The sequence below is a fragment of the Schistocerca nitens genome, chromosome 2, assembly GCF_023898315.1.
Source record: "Schistocerca nitens isolate TAMUIC-IGC-003100 chromosome 2, iqSchNite1.1, whole genome shotgun sequence".
NCBI lineage: Eukaryota > Metazoa > Arthropoda > Insecta > Orthoptera > Acrididae > Schistocerca > Schistocerca nitens.
In genome coordinates this window covers 743,818,025-743,841,500 of record NC_064615.1, presented here as the reverse complement: position 1 = coordinate 743,841,500, position 23,476 = coordinate 743,818,025, and the positions used below count along the sequence as shown (strand labels likewise).

At 42.8% G+C, this 23,476-nt stretch overlaps 1 protein-coding gene across 1 annotated transcript in view; it reads left to right on the top strand.

The window, feature by feature from the left end:
• Positions 1-23,476, top strand: part of LOC126236965 (mitochondrial carrier protein Rim2) — a 172,226-nt gene that overhangs the window by 67,073 nt on the left and 81,677 nt on the right. The window contains exon 3 of the mRNA XM_049946671.1: positions 6,847-7,025. Within this exon, the coding sequence (XP_049802628.1) occupies positions 6,847-7,025 (179 nt within the window). The remainder of the gene's footprint in view (positions 1-6,846; positions 7,026-23,476) is intronic.

The following is a 23,476-nucleotide window of genomic DNA, read 5'->3' as shown; positions in this document are numbered from 1 at the left end:
TGCCCTTAGTTCTACTGATGTGTTACTGCTGAGTTGGGAACAGTGTTAGAGGCGCAAAATTTTGATTGCACAGCAGACGCTCACCTGCGTTATCCCTAGCCACGGGTGTCGTCGGTCGCAAGATTTCATTGTACGTGCACGTTCTCACAATGAAAGCAGCCTCCCCCCCCCCCCCCCCCCCCCCACTTCCCCCACTCTCTCTTCAGCTTTTGAATCGAATTCGTCGCTTGATAGACGTTTTCTGCTCACAAATCCATCTTTCACACACGATTGTAGCATGTGTTACTCGTCATGTATGCAGTATCTTTGCACAATACGTCCTTTTGGAGTGACTGGCTAATGGAACACTGCTATGGAGAAAGTATTGTATTTCACTAATTATTTTAGGTAATAAAGTATATATCCGTGGATCCCGTGGTCGCATAGCCTTTTTACGTTTCGTCGCCCTTCGCTGTTCTTGAGAACATACACGAACCAATTTTCCAAGCTTTTGCAGGAATAAGCTACACGAATGGTTGAAAATAACATGGCTAAAGCATCTGTGTACCTCGCATAGCCAGGATTTCGTTGGAGAACAATTAACGTGAAAAGCTAGCAGCAATCATTCAATTGTGGCGGTATGTGAAACTTGTTGCTTTCTTGCTTAAGGTACGCTGGGCACTTTTCTACAGAAACACAATAGGTTCACAAAGATGTAAATTCAAACAAGACCAGTAATCTACAGTAACTAAAAGGAAGAAATAAAACAGATGATTGTCATACGACTGCTGACGTGATACTGATACAGAAGGAGTAAGTGTATATGTTGACTTATAACTGAATTTGCCTATTGTTAGTTCCCAATTATGAGGATAATTTCTTAAACGAGATGGCACAGTAACAAACATGTTCTGTTTGAGTATACATTGAGCAAAGTTTTCAGTAGTATTCTAAATCAATTCAGGCGCATACCGAAATAGTTAATTTCTTGTCAAACTGCGGTAGTCCACCATCTCTAATGACCTGGATATTGATGGAACATTAAGCTTGTGCTTATTATCCAGCAAATGAGGTTCTTTATTTTCCAAAGTCACGAATAAAATATTTATGTACGATTCAGTAAGCACTGATTCCATCACACTGAATGTGTGCGCCTTATTATCGGGGCAAATTTGAAATTAGTGTACGAAACAGCTTAGATTACTGCACAGCAAATGCTCCCAGCTTTCTTTTAAAACTTGTTGTAGCTCAGGTCGAAGGTAAACTTTATCCTGGGCACACACACTACATTATAATACGGTGGACATTAACACTACCATTATTCATTCATCCACTGTTTACGACGTACTTTTACGAAAAGGATGAATATTTAGCTATGTCAATATGCTCACCAGTATGAATATAGGGTTGCGGATGTTACAGTTAGCAAAAAATTCGAAGCTCGCAAAGATACTGGATTTGACAGACCTGATTGAACAGTCTGTGGGGCCTGTACTTGGCAGGAACAGCCTGTTCGTTTCGGCTGTCAGCTGCAAACGCCGTCCTTGCTGTCGGATGCGTGTCTGCTGAGAACTGTTATTTGTTGACAGGCTGGTTAGCACGAACGCTGTTTACAACCGTTGCTCCTGTTAACGGGCGAAAGCTCCCGATCACGTGCCTTTAACACTGTTGGCACTGTGTGCCGTGTTTGTTTTAATTTTTTATGTCCTTATGTACCACAATGTGTAAACATTTACTGTTAGTTAGCTGTAATGAGTATTGCAACGAGCTTTTACGTAGGATGACCTAGAAAGTTTCCTTCGTCGGTGTAAATATAGTAGATAATCTAGAGATTCAGTTGCTCATTACTGAACTCCTCTCGGCGGTACTATCCTCACGGATGAGAGGACAATGTCGAAATACAGCGTTAACATCCTGGCAGGCTACGGCCGAAGATGTTGCATCGTCTTCAGTATGTGTGTCTGTTTCTAACAGAATGTTAATGTATGGTTATACAAAGTAGGACCACTCGACAGTCGATTGCTCGTAGTTTCTCAGCGGCGGATTATCTGTTAAATCTTGAATACAAGTGGAAAAACTCATCCAGTTCGACTTTGAGAAAGTGTTTCCTGTACATAACAGGTCTGAACACTTGCGTTTCTTTGGCGTAGACCACGCTTTCGATTAATGCCATCATGTTTCTTATCGGTACTGAAAAGAAACTCATTGACGTATGTTATTAGTAGTAGTGCGTCAGTCGTATAGTTCGTAATGCAAAGTAGAAAATGTGCCTTCACAACTTCAATTCTAGCAATTCGTCTGTCTCATACCAAGCTACAAAGAATCTCTTGCATGTTTTGCTTGAATAGCCCTCATTGAAGATAGGATATCACGAAGACTGACTTAACCACAGCCTAAACGTTATTTCCAAAATAAATCAGTTTTAGTTTGTCATGAAATTTCTCAGCGGAGTCAGATTCAACGTGGAAACAAAAATCACTTTGCAGCACACCCATATTTGAAACAATATATGAACTAAATAAATTACGATAACCTGAGCTTCAGCTACAGATCTGCTCCGAAGTACCTGATTCTGCGAGTTCTGTTAAGTATATAATCCGTTTGACAGTGTACACATCCTGAATAGCATAGGCTGGAAGTAATGATCTAATAACACAGTTTATAGACGACGTTGGTAAGAGAGGTATGTATTCTGCAGTGCGGTGTATTATTGACCGTTCGTGCCTCACGATTGAAAATGAGGTTAATGTATTAATGCTAATAGGTGATCCTGAAGCTTTAGAAAACCATCAAAAGGCGGAATTTGGAATCTCTTTTCCTGTATCAGTGTGCTGTTGAGTTTCACGTGGCACGCTTCGGCCCCATTTGCGTCAGAGCACTGGGACTGTAGCGTTGCCAGATGTCGGCCACCGGAAGTCCCTCGAGCGTAGATAATCCGCCTCTTGGGACCTTGTCACTGGTCGTCTTCGCGGGGACCTGCAGGCAGTGCGCAACCAACCAGCAGGTTCTAACGTCATTTATGAATACACTGCTTACGTGGGAGTTTCTGCATCTCGTAGCATATTGCAACTGTTGCGGAACTTGATCCACCCAGTGGCCTTCGGCAGCGACACTGTAAAAGATGCTGAAGGCCAAGCAAAAGTTAATTTTCCTGCTCCCTCGTGTTTGAGTCGCGGATGAGTCGTTCGTCGTATAGATAACACATATTCTAAATATGATCGAAATATTTGTCAGGTGTTGAAATTTCGAGGTACAGATATATCTTGTAGTTTATGCACGTAGAGCGTTTGTCAAATCTTTGTCAGAGCAAGGTTTCACGGTCTGAGTCCATTCCAATAAAATTCTTCACGGTAACTTATCACGTCATACCCGCATCACACTGAAGACTGGATTAATAAAAACACCTGAGTTGAAATGGCTTTTTTAATGCTCCAGGTGTTCTTCATAGGCTCCCACCACAGAAAGTTAATACAACGAGATGAAACTGTCATGAAAGTACTTCAGCGGGAAGTTGTTCAACCCGCACGACGAATTGGCTCCAATGACGGTTATGTCGTCAAAGCGTTTGACCCTTCATGTGAATTTCTGCACTATATCGTTTTGCTGTTGATGCGTATTGATAATACCAAGTCTCTTCACCCGTGGTGATTTTATCCAGGAAATAATTGTTCAGGTTTAAAGTAGCGACAGCCGTCCATGCGTAGTTCTTGTTCGGGAGTCAAGCTGTGGGGACCGAACCTCGCACACTCTTACCTGTTTTTCAAAACATTGTGGAGAAGGTCTTAAACATTTGAATTGTGTGGTTTTAGTTGTAATTTATTGCTTTTGGAACGTGCCAATACAGCCACCTCAACACTGTAAATGGTACACAACTTTTTTTTTTTGGGGGGGGGGGGGGACAAAATTCAGAGTATTAGCTTAAGTCGTACCCTGATAAGAAGACGCATAGGCTCAACATATTCCGACAAAAAAACATTTTACATCTACAGTATACTGAAACGAGCAAAGAAGGCGAAATGTAACAAAAGATAAACAAAGGTGGTATGCTATAAAAACTGTACTCGTAACGCATTAAGAAATCAAAAATCGCCGTTGGTACACATCGGAGATATTTCTAAAGCAATCCATATTAATGAGAATGTATCTAAAATTTGATTTGGAGATGTTTCCCCGTTTCGATTTGTGAAATAACGACGTTGACACCCTACGGTCGCACATTCACTACTTAATTCTGCTTGCTCGCAAATCACTGGTCGAATGCACATCCTTTGTTTACAGTTAATAGTACAAGCTACCATCTTGGTTACTGCATTGTTGTCGCTTTATACGCCGTGAATGAAAAGTCTCCCAACCTTTTGGATGGATGGTATATATGACAAGAAACTACAGACTTTACGCCTGCTCTGAGAATCAAATGATCGGTAGAATTTTATTGAAATGATTACTGAAATACCTCTTCTGAAGTACCTCGAGACGGCGAATCTTCAGGAACATAAATAGTCAGAAATTATCGTAGTTGAATTCCAAGCTCTGTTTCCGTCCTTGCAGAAAATAATTCGTTATTACCGTCAGATACATCGTTAAAAAAAATTCCCATGTATGTTTGAACAACTTGTCAGGAAGTCTGGATGTAGCTAAATTTTGCTGGTGATGCCGGTATTTACAGAAATGCTTACATAATTGTTACGAAATCCAAAACGAACGTAGTACCGATTTCCATTGATTAATCCAATGGCAACCAACCCAAAATTCGTTACATGCCAGACAGTGGACTTCAGTGGCATCAGAACCGTAACTTCTGGCAATAACGCCAGTTCAACTCCTCCACGCGATCGTATCGATAGGATATCTAGCAATAGAAAGTAGGACAACACAGTCTGTTGTTGGTAATGCGAATGACACATGTTGATGACTAAGTAAATGTAGAGAATCTTCCAGTGATTCGGTTTCAGTTAATTTTACCATTTTTTTTTTTAAGACGATAGACTGAAGATGATTCATGAACTGGTCAGTTCGTAGCGACAAATATACCAGTTTCCCAATCACGACCATAGGTGTGGAGAAAGTATTATAGTACGTAGCTAATATCGGAGAATTGCTTCCGCATCTCACCGGGTATGCCGACTTCGCAGAGTTCTTTTGTACTTCGTCACCCATTGAGAACATTGAGTCTCAAGAAGACTGACAGATCGGCGGACTTCGTCTTTGTACTTCACCAATGGTTCGTGTTAAAGACAAACCGTGTCGTCTGCCGTAATGCCCTGTGCAGATACTGCATGGTGTCAATGAAATTGCCTCTTGTCAATGAATAAAGTTGCCTCCTTGTGATACTGGCTGTAAGTTCATTAGGCATTATGTTTGTCGTCTCGGGAATACTCACTTCGTTTTTTCTGTTGTACAATATCAAAAAGAATCATCTGGTTAAAAAAATCATAACTATTATGTTTGAAATATGTGCGTGGACAACTTACTGTTGGAAATAGCAAACTCTCGAGTTTTACATGGTTCCCGCTAGGTAGCAGCAGTGTGCGCTAGTTCAGTTGTAGTAAAAATGGTGTCAGGACAACAGAAAGCGTTTTGTGATCGACATTTTGCGCAATGCGGGTCAGTAATAACTGTTCAGCGTGACTTTCGCACTAGCTATGGTGTGGATCCTCGTACAGCACAGAGCATTTGACGATGGCATGAACAATTCCGAGAAACAGGTTGTTTGTGTAATGGGAAATCGCTGTCCGTCCCTGAGTGTCTGACACAGACGTCGAACGCATCCGCCATGGTTTCACAAAGGGTCCGTAGAATCCGTTCACTAAGCAGCTCGACAGCTCAACATGCCCTCGATGTCCGTCTCGCGCGTGTTGCATCGACGTTCACCATGAAACCGTACAAAATTCAGCTACTGCAAGCTCTTCGTGAAGGTGACAAACATAAACGTGTAGAGTTCTGTAATTTCGTTCTTAGCAACATGGAGGATGGCAAGTTTCTTCCACGCTTAGTGTTCAGTGACGAGGAAAGATGAACCGTCATAATGAGAAACGATGGGGTACGAAAAAACCATGCAACATGAGAGGGACTCTCCAAAATTTAATGTGTTATGTGCAGATTCACGGGAAAAGATGTATGGCCTATTTTTCTTTGCCGAAAACGCTGTTACAGGAAGCACGTGTCTCGATATGCTTGAGAACTTCCTTTTTCCACAGACTGATTCGAACGACTTCATTTACCAACAGGATGGGACACCGTCACACTTTCATCTGGAAGTGCGGGAATTCTTAAATCAAAGGATTACTGAATGATGGATGGGCGGCACTGGACCATATGATTCAGCCTTACATTACTGGCATCAAAGGTCACCGGACCTGACTGTATATGATTGTTTCTTGTGGGGGTTTATAAAAGACTGTTGTGTGTCCCCGTTACCAACAATAATGGAGATTGCATATTAGCAGCTGTGGAAGCTGTAACTCAAGACGTGCCCGCTGCTGTATGGGAACAATTTGAATACCACATAAACACGTGCCGTGCATCACAGGAGAGCATATTGAACACCCACGAAAAGATGCGAAAAAAGTTTTTTCGTTTTCCGTTCATCAAAAAACAAAATTCATTGTATATGTTTATTAGTTTCGGAAATGTAGATGTGCCTAATCGGATAATTGTTTTTGATACACCCTGTACTTAGCATTGTAAACGGTGGTAGTGGAAGACTGCACACTGGGAACGTATTGTTGTTTCTAAATTAGTCTCGAAATACTGTTATCAAGGGACCTTGCAGCTTCTAAGAGTCGATTTGAATTTGACGATGATTTTAAAGCTCACGTAACGGGCTGTCATCTATCAGCAGGACTAGTGTGCACGCTCTGTTCGCAGGCACATCGTGGAGAACGAGGGCCCCCGAGCGCTGTTCAAGGGTCTGGGCCCCAACCTGGTGGGCGTGATGCCGTCGCGGGCCATCTACTTCTGCTCGTACCAGCACGCCAAGAGCTTCTTCAACCAGGTGCTCGCGCCCGACAGCGCCATCGTCCACGTGTGCTCCGCCTTCTGCGCAGGTCAGTACTCGGCTGAAGTCGCCAAAAAGAGTGATAAATGTATTGCTCAGTCTGTCCAAATCACGAAACACAGCGTGAACCCATACTCCACGACAACATTTCGAGCTATGTTCAGAGATTTTATCTGGGAATTTTTACATAAAGTACCAGAGATCACTGATGGCTCGTCGGGATTTAAATATAATTATAATTTATTCAATTTTTTGCCCCAATCCTGAAATTCCGTTATTACGATCACCGAAACGTACAACACGAAACAGATTAATCCAAAATTACTGTAATATAGTTTCCTTCGCTGCGGCAATAGCTCAGTGTAGCATGTGCCGCTCGTTCACGGCATTCAGAGTACCCATACACGATATGCAGTATGCTTTGTCTGCACATCTTAATCAGTAAAACTATCCACACAGGTCTGTCTGTGTGTTAACGTACAACTAACACTGCCAGAAAAACGGACGCGATACAACAGAGTAATACTGGACGCAAGCCTGAATGCGATGAGTAAAATAGACGTTGCTGTTGTCAACAGCGAGAACATAAAACGAATGGAACAAGACACTGTCGACACGTGCGCTGTTGTGTCTGTATTTTCAGTGCACTACGGGTACAAAGATTGGTTTGGTAGGAAGTAAAAACGAAGTGCAAATTACCCGTAACGAGCGACCGGAGACCACGCGTCCCTTATACTGAAACATCCAGGAAATAACTCTGAGCAGCCTCCAAATTTGCCATTGGAGTTCGGGTTCACTGAAGGGAACGTATGCTCAAAGTGTACTACTGTATGTTACACCTAGCGTGTAAAAGCGTGTGTGCTGGTAGTTTTTTGCTCACAGCTATCGGGTTATAGCGGTCTTTCACTCTGTCCCGTGCACAGTGGTGTAGAAACAGTGCTCTTCTCTCCCCGCTTACCCTTGCCCCCACACGTAAGTAACATCCGTAACACATCGCATAGAGCTGCGAAATGTTTGACCTGTTTCTGAAGAAAAAGTACGCGACTCTTCAAATTTACAGAAACATGGTTCAAATATCAGCGAAGAGGCAGCGAACAGTGGTTGACCGTGGGGAATGCCTTAAAAACTGAAGACAGGAAGTAGATCATTCCAATGAGACAGCTGCGAACGTTTAAGCAGACAACATGAAGCGGTATACGTTGCTGTGAGTTGGTTAATAAGGACAGTAGTCGCTATTGATGAAATAGCATTGATTTGCCAACTGTTACCATCGTACCCATGATTACAGCAACTAGAGAGATAAGCGCTCGAATGTTGGATCGCGAGGCTGATCCAGGATTATCGCAAATCAGTCAGTTTTGGTAGAATTTACTGAAAAGATACACGCAGAAACAATGACTAAAGGGAAATTGACATATGCAAGTGATGTATGGTTCCTACTATCTAATTAATGCATAATGTTTTTCAGTATTTCTCTCCTTTTTCAATGAAAATGCGCTCTCAAATATTGAGTACTTAATTTTAACACCTGGTATCGAAAGATGTGAATAACCCACACGGCTAAGGAAATAATTAAGGGTTAAAAGCGAGTACGAATATTGTAAAATTGAAGTGACAGTTCTACAGAGTATTCTGTAAAAAAATATTGTCGAAGAGAACCTATGAGGACACCTTATTTTAAGAGTTACTGCCAACCTTCAGGATCACAATACAAACATTTGATAATTGTCAGTTGTGGTTGTTAGCAAAGCATCTTAGTATCATATCAGTCCTTGAACTTATACAGTTGTGGGTCTGTTCACTGAACGTCTCAAATACAGACCTGGGCTCAGTACACCATTCGTCTTGGTCACTTAAGACCTAAAACTCTTTTAACTGAATGAATGATCTTATCTGAAGATGATCTTTCTAAAAAAATTTGTAGTCGCCAATTCAATGTGTCAAGCATTCGAAGTATTGTCTTTTGCACAGTTAATTATGTTACTTAGTATGTACACATCGAATTACACTGTCAGAGTGAGGGGAATGTAAAAGCATTAGCGCTAAGTCACGTTTCATCGTTTGCTCACTAAAAGAGACAGTTCAATTTCTCACATGTTACATTGTTACTTTCTCAAAAGAACCGTGGATTTTTTTGTACCAGATTGGTACCCCCTGTACCTGATGGGGAAACGACCCTTTCTCCCAATAGTTGATATACGCACTGCTCTGAATGTTAATCTACACACACAGAAGTATCAGACTGCTGTATATCGCTATAATGGTGAGACTGTGTTCAGTGACGAGAATGTACGATAGGAACTGTCCAATCAGCCGATTTTTGAGACCTCACAAATGCAATTCTTTCAGTTGAAATAGTCCGCAGATAAGAGAAGCATGTAACACACAGCAAGGTCACTGTTCCAGTGCGCCAGTAGAAATTTAACTCCATGTGAAAGATTAAAAAATGCGTGTCAAAAATCAAACTACAGAGACCTGTTCGAATCTGCATAGGTTTGTGAATGAGATTGGCTCCTTGCTGGGTTATAATCGAGGAACAAGAGGTTAAATGAATATTACGCGGCTCGAACTTGGTGCAACGGTTTCGAGTAAACGCACTAAGGCGGCTTATGTCAGCTGCTCTGAAAATTAAATAGAAAAGTTGGGAAGCAATCTCGTAGCAAGTGTGGTTAAGTGGGCGAATATTTGCAGTTCAGCCTCTTGCGCAGCGTCTACTGACGTGCTGAGACTGCTGCTGGCGCATGGATGTCCTTGGGAAATCTCGTTGGGCACGCGGAAATACAGTTGAGCGACACGGAAGACACGTGAAATGACCGTTCTCATTCATGGTAGTAGGTGACTGAACTGTTCATTCATGACTGAAACGTTTATTCATCAGGCTGTTGTCTCACATTAACATCGGTGACGCTCGCCATTTGAATAATCTAACATCGGTGACGCTCGTCATTTGAATAATCTACGCAGTACACCTTACCGAATTTTCTCTCATGCAGAGCGCATTGCACCGCGTTTTCACGGGACGTCGTCCGTGATACTGTCATGCGAAACAACGATTCTGCGATTCCAGCAAAGCCGATTGAAACGTTGAAATTTCGCTTTGTGAAAGTGGGACGAAAATAAAGGGACACCTATTTTTATCTTAGATGCCAACACTCAATACTTTCCGAAAAAAGGAGTCAAAGTTCTGGCGCTACTACATTAATTCGCGCTCATGGTCTTCTGCCTAGCGGTAGCCTCGTGGCTAAGACCACAGTACGAGTTTTCGCGCTGCATGTTCAACACTAGTACAGGGTGTCCCATTCAAACCTCCCTGATTTCAAGGGCCCAGGAGAGAAAAACCACAGTAGATACCACAATGAAAAATACACCACATTGTAGAGCATCTCAAAGAATTTATATTCCCCGCGTCAGAAGTGCCAAGTATCGTCGCCAGAGTGCAGCATGGTCGCATGAAGTGAAAATCGCGACTGCACAGCAGCGCGAGCAAGCAGTAGTGTGGTTTGCAGAAACAAAATCACCGATTACTGTGCAAAGAAATTATCGTCGTGTGTATGAATTTGATCCACCTGATATGAAAATAATTAAGGAATGGTATAGGAAGTTTCTGGCAACAGGAAGTGTTCTGAAACATTCTGGCGGTGCACATTACGGAGTTTCAGAAGAGACAAGGAGGACTATCAGACAAACGTTTCTCAGAAGCCCTCGTAAGTCAATTCGTCAAGTATCTAGGCAACTTAATGTACCTCGATCAACTTTGCATCGTGTAGTTCACCAGCGTCTTCGTATGTGCGCTTACTAAGTGCAAATTCTGCAACATCTGACGCCGAACGACAAACCACGCCAACAATTCGCTGCGGATATGTTGCAGCGTATTGATATGGATGCCAGCTTCCTGGAAAGATGTTTATTCTCAGATGAGGCAACCTTTCATCTATCAGGAAGGATTAATAGGCATAATGTTTGGATGTGATGTTCGCGAAATCCACACGTCATTGAACATATTCGTGATAGCCCTAAACTAAACATCTGCTGCGGGCTAATTTACGACAGGATTGTTGGGCCGTTCTTCTTTGCGGAACAAACAATGGATGGGTCAGTGTATCTGGACATGTTAGAGCAGTTTGTGTACCCTCAGATAAAAGACCTGCAACAATAAAAGAGGAAATGTTGCAAAGAACTTAGCAAGAAATTTGAATAAGACTCGATATTATTCGTGCTACAAATGGTTCACTTGTAGAGGTGTATTGGTGATAAATAAATTTTTTGAGATGCTCTACGATGTGGTGCATTTTTAATTGTCGTATCTACAGTGGTTTTTTTCCAGGGTCCTTCAAATCAGGGACGTTTGAGTGGGACACCCTGCATTACGTAGCTTTTTTCTTTTGTTGTCAAAGAAGTATGTGGCAATGACATCGAGAAATACAGTGGAATTCTGTGCAAAATAACCATTTCAAATCTTATTAAAATATACTTTACCATGATAAATCTTTTATAGTCTTACATAGTTAACAGTAACTGGAGATGAAAAATATAAATTCCAATATTTTAAGTTTTACTTTGATTTTTGCTTTTAAGCTTAAAGAGAACAGTGTATTCCCCAGGGTGATATTTAACAAAAAGCTCAAAGTATGAAAATTTCGAAGCACCACCAGCAACGCGCACACGTTAGTAAGATTTTCTAGTGTAAATATCATGAGGAACAGCAATCTCATAACGTTGCTAAATACCTAGCGATCTAGAAATAATTTCTCGGCAAACCAAACATATCAAAGCACTTTTTCGGGTGCATGAGCAAGCGATTGATTGATTACAGATATATGCATGTTTTTTATTAATTGCAATCGGTATTTGTGATTTCCGTTTGCTGTGCGATGAAAGTAGAGCATTTCTGTAATGGGCGAATGTAATTCTTCACCAGTCAGTAAAATTATACGCGTCGCAGGGTGGACAGAACGGCTTACATTTCATCGACAACTAGGACATCGTATAAGCTTTATGTGTTCCACGAATCAGTAATAATAATATCCAGAAACGGGTCCATTTTAATGTATGGTCACAAAACTTATGGTGCAAAATCTGATGATAAATCTCTTATGTGAGGTTTCCGGATTTTATGGCTGTTGGTACACATTATGCTGCCGTTTCGTTAATTGGTTTACGTCTTACAGGACTAGGGCATCAAATTCACTGACTTCTTGGGTACAAACAAAAACTGATGGTATCGTATTTCCGGCAATTGTTAATTCGTACTGGGTTGTGTAAGAGTGTGCAAGGTCACTAGTACAAAACGGAGGACCAAGATGAAGTGCGGAGGCTCGACTCCAGATAAATACCGATTCGTGGGAGTTGGGTCATTGTATAGTGGCTAGAAACATGAACATGCGATCACTACATGATCATTGCGGCAGTGGGCAGTGTCCGCAGCGGCCTCATTGCTGTCGGGAAGTTTTGAATTCAAAGCCACAAACACCCAGTGCGATTCGAAACTCAGCAGTGTAATGTCACCAAATACAAGCGTACGTTTGACGAGTTATTAGAAACTGTTTCAGCTTCAAACCTCTACTGTAATACCTGAATTCCATTCTGATTTCGTTAAAAGTATGGTCCAAACTAAAAGTATTACATCTCTAGTAAGAAAATTTTATAGTTTTAAGGTAAGGTACAGAAATAGCTGTCGGCCAATTGAAACGAAGTAATCTATTATCAGTTCTTGGAAAAACTTTCACGATCTTCCGTAAAAATGGATGTCATTTCCGTACACTTAGTAGCAAAGAAGGCAAAGCTATATCCCCCCCACACCTTATAGTATGGCCTGATTGTCGATGAAATCGAAATATCGACGTGTTCATTAAAAAGTAATTTCGTTAAAGCGTATGCTGTTCTGTCAAGCCTACGACATACACTTCTACCGACAGGTGAAGAATTACATACGACAATTACAGAAACACTATTGTCATCGTACAGCAGACTGGAGTCATAACTGGAAGCGATTCGATTAATAAAATATACGTTCGGATCCGTAATAAAGCGCAGGCGCAAGCTTCTGAGAAAATGATTTGATAAATTTGGTTTGCCGAGAAATTTCCAGATCGCGAGATATATTTCAACGTTAACGTGGTTGCTTTTCCTAATGATATTCAAACTAAAAATGCGTGAGCGTGGCGCGTGCGCCTTGGCACGTTGATGGTGATGCTTCGAATGTCTGTGCTTTGCTCTTTTTTGTGCTAGGTATCACCCTGGGGAGTACACTGTTACCCTTGAAGTATAAAAGTAGGCCGGCCTTTGTGGCCGTGCGGTTCTAGGCGCTTCAGTCTGGAACCGCGTGACCGCTGCGGTCGCAGGTTCGAATCCTGCCTCGGGCGTGGATGTGTGTGATGTCCTTAGGTTAGTTAGGTTTAAGTAGTTCTAAGTTCTATGGGACTGATTACCTTAGAAGTTAAGTCCCATGGTGCTCAGAGCCATTTTATAAAAGTAGAACTCAAAGTAAAAATTGAAATACTGGAATTTATATTGATTTTCAGTTACTGTTAATTGGGTAAGATTTTAATATTCAAAATGCTTATTTCATTCTTAAATAATTCCCCATCCTTTTCGATGTCAAAAATTATTGATGTCACATACGTCTTCTAAAACAAAAGATAGAAAAATTACGTAACATTGTTTTTGAGCACGGTACGGGAAAATTCGAAACTACTCGTAGCTGCGTGCTATCGGCTCGCTAGGTATAATTCCACCACGCTCGGGAACTGATGTACTTGAAGTAGCGTCAAAAAAGGCGGGTTCCCTTCGTTGGGCCACGGGGAGGCCGTATCAACGAATCTGTAACAAGATCGTAAGTGTGTTTGGAATGTTTTGCGGTGCGAAACATTCTTCTCTTGATAATTCTGAACGCTTGTGTAGATAACTTGGCGAAGTGAAAGGAAATAAGCAGCAGTCGTAGAAAACATGCCTGATAAGGACTGCGTATCTCGGCGCCGCTTATTCATGACCTTTTATCGTTCAGTTGTTCTGGGTAAATACCGAATCTGGCACGTAGCCTAAGTGCGACGTTTGCTTGCTTCTCTCGAACACTCGGCTGCCTGTACACGTGTTCTCATTTCTCTGGCGATTTTAATGTATCCTAATGAAAGGATGTAATTCTGCCCCACATTTTTTGTGGCACAAGAGAGTCGTAATATTCGCGTGTGCCCCAGCAGCGCTTTATCGTGGCTGCAAGTGTGTTTGCAGAGCAACAAAAGATAACGCACGCTCCTGTCCTTCCAGCTTTCTGCGCAGATCGCGTGCAAGAGACTAAATCAGTCACAGGTAGCTCACTTTAAAAAATTAACCGGTACAGGCAATGAGCGTCATGCTCATCACCAGATTTAGGTATTAATGCTCCAAAAACGTTTGCCATGTGTAATAGTTACTGCTGTTGTATTAACTGTCATTCTTCACGATACTAGGTGTGAGAGAGAGAAGTAATGAGGACAAAACTGCGAGGGATCTGGCAACGCTGTGCTGTTTTACTTGTGTAGACGGGTGTGTTCGACCCTTCCAGACGCTGTCAGTTTGTTCCGTTCAGTCATGTGATGTTCGGTAGCGCCTTCAATGAAGCTTTGTTATTTTGTTACTGAAATGGAACCTGCGGAATTCAGAGCAACGTTATGCCCTAAAGTTGTGTGTTAAACTTGGGAATCCTCAAGTGTGATCTTTGAAAACTTGAAACATTCCTATGTGGACCTTCAACTTGTAAAACCGACGAAAACTTTGATCGTGTGCTTGGTCTCGTGAGAGAAGACCGACGTTAAACACTTTCACCGCGCATCAAATTTTGATCGAAGATTTGCATATGAGAAAGGTTTGCGCCAAAATAGTGCCGCAAAACTTCACACCTGACCAGGACGCTCGAAGATACGTGTCTATTTATATTATTCAAAGGATTGCCAGTGACCACGAATGGTTCCGTCGAGTGATGAAGTCTGGAATTTTGAGTACAATCCTGTGGCAAAGTGAGTAGTGGCACACTGAGATCTCCTCGACCGAAAAAGATTCGAATGAGGTAATCAAAGATAAAAAAAAACAATACTGATTCGCTTTTTTTGTAGTAGAGTACCGTGCACAAAGAGTAAACATTACTACGAATATCTCTGCTTCCTCTCTACATCGAGAGCACAGTTTCATGCACAGCTAAAATTGTACCCGCTGTCACGGTTAAGTTTCGCACATTCTTATTTCTGCAGCCTCTGGGTATAGAATCCCAGTGTGGGTAGAAACCTGGGACAAAACTTTTGTTTCGTGTTTACTCATCATGAAGATGACACATTGAGTTGCAGAGAGGCACAACGAAACGATTTTTACATATTGAGCTTTCGGCTAAAGCCTTCTTCAGACAAAGGAAAGGAACACGCACACGCGCCATCACAGACGCCGGCGCTAGCGTCTCCGCGACCGCCAATGCCGACGGAGCGGCTCTCGGGGGGAGGGGGGGGGGCAGGGGATATTAGGGATTTTCGCACACGCGGGAAGATGTGGTTTGTGGTTAAGAGCCAAACTGTTCACTGGAAAGCGCTAAGTCCATTACTCCCACTGTGTCAGAGATGTGGCTGTCATGTAGTGCAGTGCGCTATCTCCGGCCGCTCTAGCCAGACGCAGACGTTGACGCCATCTGCGTCAGCATTACGTAATTACCCACCAAATAGAAGCCGCCTACGCGCTATATAAGACAATATAGACAGTCAGTTCTTCCCTCCTCCACTCCTAGCGGTAGATAGGACGTTTTACTTCCACAGTATTGGTATGAGTACGAGTCATATACAATACATACCAAATTTGGTTGAAATTGCTCGAAGGGTTGCCACGCCTTCTCATCCCAAACCATCTGCAATAGGCGTAGGGTTGTCCTACTGTGACAGTACTTTTTCCAGATATCAAGTGATACGTATGCCGCGTTTGGCAGAAATTTCATTGGCGTTAGAGATTTGCTGCTATGTCGTCTTCGCACCCGCTCTCCCCAACTTCAGGGGCGGAATGTCGTAGTGACTATCGCCAGTACGACTACCGGCCGCTAAATCTGGGTTTGGCACTAATATCGTCTTTATCGAATATTTTTGTCTTCCCACAGTCGCTCCTTGCCCAAGGGGTGGTTAGAGTGTATTGCCTCTCAATAGTTTTATTCGTGTAATTGTACAAATGAGTCACGTATGTACAAAATTTGTTTGAAATTGCTCCAATCGTTCCTGAATGAAGCTTCTATGTCACTACCTATTCAGCCGTGCGTCCCCCCCCCCCCCTCTCTCTCTCTCTCTCTCTCTTTCTCTCTCTCGTCGATGGTAGGTGGTTCTTATCCCAACAACCACCTTCGCGGGCTTGTCCACAACTAAGTTTCATCGCTCGCTTAGAACAGTCAAATATTCATTTTCACATATTAGATTTAAGAATGAGTGCGCTTTGAGACTTACATCAAACTTTACATACATTTTCAAACCTTTTTGAAACGTTCTGTCGCTGACACGGCCCGCTAATTAACTAGAGGGAAAAGTTTATCGCTTACATTTACACGTTGTCATCAGGCTGACTTCTGAATTTATTCCTGCTTTACCACTTGATTCGCAACAGATTTGTCGGACAGTCTGCACACGTATCACTAAATATACCTGCAAAATCACCAATGTACAGCACATAGTTCTGGCGATACGACGTCATAAACATTGATATGGGTGAAAACCAGATTGTGATCAACCGTAAATGTTTTACATGCGTAACGTCAAATATTTAAAACATTTGCTCATTTGCGAAGAAACTACACGTTTTCAGCTGTTCTTTACACGGGAGTCCGATTCTTTAAGGAATTGGGGGAGGAGGAGGTGGTTTCTGGTTAAGAGCTAAACTGTTTACTAGAAGGCGCTAAGTCCATTACTCCCGCTGTGTGAGTATAAACGCGTGGTTGGCGGCAGCTTTTCAGCGGAGGAAGGCAGATGGTGTTTAGCGACCCGTGTCCGTGTGTGTCGCCTGCCGGTCAACAGAGGTGCGTCCCCGTAACGAAAATAGCCTGTTTACTGGCCTTTTTTTAGTATGGCAGCCGCGGTGGAGCCTGGCGTGCATAGGGACCGGCAGGAAGCTGTATTGTTCTTGTAACGTGTCCTGCTTTACACTTGGTAAGCAGACGCCACTCTCGCTGCGGTAGGGATAAGGCGCACATCTACTGGAAACAGACACCATACTACACTTGCTGATAACGAACAGCTGGTTCTGCATTCAAAGTGAAGCTGCTGTGTCTGTTGTAAATATTGACTTCTCACAGAACTGTAGCTGGCAACAGAAAACGTTCACTTTCCATCATTTGCAGGCGTTCAAGACCTGCTTCCGGTTATCGGCGCCGTGTGCGGTGTGGTTCACATTCTTTGCGTCGCTTCCACGGCATGTACTCGGCTAGCAACGCTGGGTGGTATAGCTACTCCGTAACTCTAATTCCATGCTGAGTCATCTTTCTGATCCCTTCATTTTCTGTATCTTGGCTACAGTCTTGTCGGTGGCTAACCACTTCAGATCTCATGTGACCCTGAAATTGCTGTGGTGGCGGCGTTTCACATCCAATGTGATATCACCTAGACACAGGGGTAGTTACCTGAAAGTGTGATGCGAAAATTTACAAGGTCGTACTCAAATTCTTCCGTACATTCTACCGCAAATGGCGTATGCCCGTCTTTAAGATCGCACACGCCATATTCTCCACGAAATAATACAGAAACGACTAACAGTCTAAAGACCGAACATTACATTTACTAGGTATGACGCATTGCAATGGTATATACTCTTAGGTACCTCCAACCTGTAAACTGAAATTGCCAGTTGTTACACGGAGATCTACCGTACCTCCTGATGTGCGTTGCATACACTAAACTTTGATAGGAGTGGAAATTGTGATGGCAGAAGTAACTGGAACAACAGCTGCTTCAAAGCACTCCGGTTATGCCATCAGTACTACTGCATGCTGCTACCACGAATTTTACTGTACATCTACATCAAAATACTATGCAAGCCATCGCACGATGTACGGTTAAGGGAACTCTGTGTAAAACTAAGTCTTCCCTGTTTCATCCGAAAAAAGGTACGTGGGAAAAAAGACTTCAGGCAAGATCTTAATTCGCAGATTCGACAAGATCATTTCATTTGTAGGAAGGAGTAATATCTTGCCTATTCCCGTAATGTAAAATCTTTGTATTCAACAAGGCATCTTCTGTAGTCTACCACTGGGCACGTGCCTGCGTGATGCTATCGCTCTAAGGAACCGTAATTAAGCACACTGGACTTGTTTTTATCTTCTCTACCTCCTTCATTAATCAAAATTGGCGGGGCCCCAGACTGAGGAACAATATTCGAGAATATATCGCTCGAGAGTTTTCTAACCTCCCCTCTTTGTGGGTCGATTAATGTTCCATAGGTCACCGAATCAGCCAAGTATCTGCCTTTGTAGTCTGGTCCCTTCAACCCCACAACCAGCCAAATACCTTTTTTCTTACGTAAAATTTTGTGGGGTAGTTGTACATTAAGTCGCTCTTGAAGCCCGCCCCAATATGTATTGAACGATTCAATTGTTTCCAGTGGTCGATTATATAGATCAGAAGAAAAACTGTTGCTTAACGAAAACCTTTCACGACTGCCAATCGACCACTGGAAACAATCGAATCGTTAAATATATATTGGGACGGGCTTAAAGAGCGACCTAAAGTAAAACTACCACACACAACCATATATATATCACCAGTCGGAGCAAAACGCTTAAATAATTAACTATAGTTTCAGTACTGCGCTTCTTTGTAAGGACATAGAAATGTGAAATAGTGGTCGAGTTTATTTTACGCCTGTTGAAAGTACGACGCAGTGTTAAGCGAGAATTATGCTGCAGCTTGTGGGGGAAAATCAATTTCGAATGTGCTTCCCCTTGGCAGCAGTTAAGGTCCCATTCAGAAATCATCAGTTCCTAGCGCCCTTTGTAGCGTCAGTCTGTACGTAATGTCTAGCCGTATTGACGACGACGCTACCACCACCACCACCACCACACGTTACAACACTTTGTTTACTACGTACGCCACAGTCATGAACTGAGTATTGAAGAAGAAACAGTTCTCTAGTAGCTGTCATGGGCAAAGTAAAGTTTATTTTATTAAGTGTACAGCATGTGGAAATCGGAAGTGAACTTAAGAGTGCCTACACCCGCGTTAACTTTTGAGCATCGATTAAGTCAACTCCTATTTGCTTGACTACCTGGCAGCTGGATGTTGCAGACAAACGACAGATGCCGTCTTAGATACCTCAAATTTCCTGCTTCACCATGCAGGTGAATGTCTGCGTGATCGGCGAAGACCGCGGAGAGAGAGATATGCTTGTACTATATTCTCGCTCCAACTGTAGAAAGGCCCCAGGTGAGGTTTGGATAGAAATAGTGTAGCCGAATCGATAAAAATCGAATGACCTCGACCGGCATTGACTCCTTACAAGTCAGTGGCAACGTTAACTACCAGACAGTGCGTTCAGTGCGCCTACGCACATAGAAGCAAGAGTGAAATACACAGTAGCGGTAACTGAAGTGTTGTGTATAATTGACTCCGAAATAATAATATTTATTGAGATGTTAGAGGCAGACTGAGTTGTCTGCGAGATGTAGTTGGTACTAACATCCAAAATTACCAACATGTTTCGGTTTCAGAAATGCAATAACACCATTGGTGGCAGTTTAGATTATTGTTCAATGAGCACCTGTTGATGTCAGATCGTTATTCAGCAAAGCATCGGTTAACAGCAAGAGTTACACGTAATAGGCCTATGTTAGAGAACAATAAAAGGTCAAAAATATGTTGTATATAAATGGTTTTACCATGCAGAAATACATATGTTTGTGACAATGTTCGTTGTTGATACATAGGCGTAAAACTTGCAGTTAACCCAGGCTGTGTGGCATAATGGTCTTTAACCGAAAACGGTCGCCCGTTAATGAATAATTTAACAGCAGATTACAATGTTATGTAATGTTGTTTTCTATTTCTATCGATTCAGCAACACCAGTCAACTACCTCTTGAATGTGTGGTACAACCACTGCAACAAGAATAAGATTGTGGAATCAGCATTATCATTTTGCGAGTGCTTCTAGCTCTTCTCGTATTATTCATCCATGTGGAAGAAACTTTCGACCGATTTGGTTACAAATCTGTCGATACTAAAATAGAAACAGGATTTCGAATCGCTCCACTTGGTCCCACGTTGTCAGATTCGCAATCTTAACAGTGTCTGCGAGGCGACATTGTCCGCAGTTTTTGCCGAGGGAAGAGTCACGGGCACACAGACAGCTGTGGCGAGCACTGCAGAAGGAAAGGTTCCACACTTACTTGTGGGAGGCCATATCGGGGGATTGTCCAACAGCTCGCCCAGCGAATGTGCATTCTGCGAACACCAGTTCCGAATACCAGCAGGGGGTTATGAACAGGGATAAGTCCTGTGATAGGGATATGCACATATACAGGCGGCGGTAGTATCGCTTATACAAAGTATAAAAGGGCAGTACATTGGCGAAGCCGTCATTTGTACTCGGGGGGGATTCATGTGAAAGTGTCCAACGCGATATTTACGGCACGACGGAATGAAGACTTTGAACGCGGAATGGTAGTTGGAGCTAGGTCATGGAGCTTTCTATTTCGTCAATCTTTAGGTAATTAAATATTCAGAGATCCACAGTGTAAAGTGTCTGCCGAGAATACATTTCACGCATTACCGCTCACGACGAACAACGCAGTCGCCCACGGCCTTCACTTAACGACCGACAGCAGCGTCACTGGCGTGGAGTAATCAGTGCTATCAGGCAAGTAACACTGCGTGAAATCAATGTGGGCGTAAGAAGAACGTATCCGTGCTGGCTGTGCGGCGAATTGGGCGTTAATGGGTTATGGCATCAGACAACCGACTCGGGTCCCTTTGTTAGGAGCACGACATCGCATGCAGCGCCTCTCCTGTGCTCGTGACAATATCGGTTGGAGCCTAGACTGGAAAACTGGGGCCTGGTCACATGAGTCCCGATTTCAGTTGGTAAGAGGCGATGGTAGGATTAGACTGTGGCAGCCAAGGGCCCAAGTTGTCAACAAGGTACTAATCTATGCAAGCTGATGGTGGCTCCATAATGGTGTGGACTATGTTTACATAGAATCGACTCAGTCCTCTGGTCCAACTGAAGCGGTCATTTCCTGGAAATGGTTATGTTCTGGTACTTGCGGCCATTTGAAGTCATTCCTGGACTTCACGTTCCGAAATAACCATTGCATTTTTATTGACGACAATGCTCCATGTCACTACGCCACAATCTTTCGCGATTGGTTTGAAGTTAACATTCTGGACAATTCGAGCGAATGATTTGGGCACCCAGATCGCCTGACGTAAATACAATTGAACATTTATGGCATACGATCAGAGTGTCAATTCAAGCACAAAATCTTGCACCGGCAACACTTTGGCAATTATGAACGATTATAAAGGTAGCTTGGCTTAATATTTCTACAGGGGACTTCCAGCAACTTCTGGAGTCCATGCCACGTCGAGATGCTGCACTACTCGGGGCAAAAGGAGGTCAGACACGATATTAGGAGGCATCCCATTGCTTATGTCATCTCAGGGTGAAAGTAGTCACTGTACAGTGCCTGGGAGGTGACGGCTGTTTCTACAGCTGCTTGTCCTACCTGCTTCTATTATCGGGTCGACGGAACCATACGAGTTGAGTACCGCAGAAGCATTGCTCATTATGGCACCGCGCCGTGGGAACCGGCGGCGGCCAGCTATATATTTTGAGAGGCCAACATGTCCTGCGTGACTTGTAAACAGTTCCGTTCTGACTCGGAGACATCGTCGCGAATGCCGTGCCAGCAGCTGCCTCTCACAGCGGCCTCTTTGCAAACCGGCCGTTTCTTTGCCAAGTTTCTGATGCCGCAATAGGTTGCTCTATGGACGGGAGCTTGGAACTGCTGCGATCGCTCACATGCGATCAACGTCATGCGAATTCCGTGAACAAACTGGTGACAAGTCCTCGTTGTCGTCCTCCGTAGTTAGTCATCGACGTGCTGTCAAGAATACCTCGAGAAAATTACCTTACGAAATGCTGCAACTGCTAACACTCTCTCTAGAGAAGCAGAATTAAGAGACTTTCCGCCGTTCTGCATACAGCTTTCCGAAATTGATACAGACGAATACCGGAGTGTTAGCTTCGAAAAGAGCTCGCCCTGTTACCGGGCCTACCTTTGCGTAATCAGAGATTCTACGCAGAGTCTAATGACTTCATCGCTGACGGCACACGGAATTTGAATCTTCGTAGCTAAATATATGCAGGCCAAGGATGGTTGAGTAAATAGAGGAATTCGGTATGTCCCTTTCTCCATCCTATTTAGCGAGGCATAATCTAGTACTGTGGAGAAAACCGGGTTGTTTAAAACCCAAAGCTATACGTTAGATTAGTTATTAAAAAGGCATTGGTGATTTAATGTGTGGAGAGGTGAACGCCTCTTTCGCTCGGTGTATAGAAACTGTGTATCAAATTGGGTGCAAAAGTTCCAAGCTATTGTATGGCTGTACTCTGCAGGAAGTCTTAGCCGTTGCAGATGTAGCTAGGGGTGGTGAAGAATATCAGAACTAAGTATGTAAATAGCATAAAGAAATAAACAACGTAAGCTAATTGTGAAGAAAATGTGCTAGAAGCTATAGTGTGTATCAGTACTGTAAATGACACAAACTACAACCGGCCCAGTAGGGGAGACCAGCTGGCAAGTACTGGAAGTGTAAACATTGTTAAAGGAGCTTGGATTCTCTGACACGTTAGATATCCAGTGATCAGACAGCGTTCCACCTCAGCGGAAACTGCAGTCTCCCATGTGAAACACCTAAAATACGTGGACTGGACACAAACATGTCATGGATAACGTAATTGTTAAGATCGGTTTATAGCCTGCATTTGTGAAAGTAATTAAGAGAGGATTAATTGATATTCCAGTTACGCATCCGTCTCCTTGCATCAGTCCCTCAACCGCAAAGTTCCATGAAATGAAAGGTGATATTCCCCATGACTGTCCCGAAGCTATGCGTTGTGATGGGAAATATTTCTATAGTCTTCCCGCTTTTACCATGTAATTTTGATCTTTCTATTTTAAAAAAGAACAAACTCGGTGTAAAATAATTGGATACAACTTTTTTCGATCATTTAGTTGTATCATGGATTCTATGTAGATTTTGGCTGCCTTAGCATTATTAAGTTGGGACTTACTTAAATAAAGACGGTTGTCAGCTTCACGAGATTGGTTCATAGATGAAGGCCAGTTATACAGAGGTGTGAATCTATTTTAATAGCATAAATTTGAAAAGATTTTTAGCGATAGAAACTTTCGTTTCTAATAAAGTAATTACATTTTGCCCAGTGTGTGGATCTTTACATATTTGGTACGAGAAATAAGGACGGAAGAGATGGAAAATGAGTGTTTAATGACCCGTCG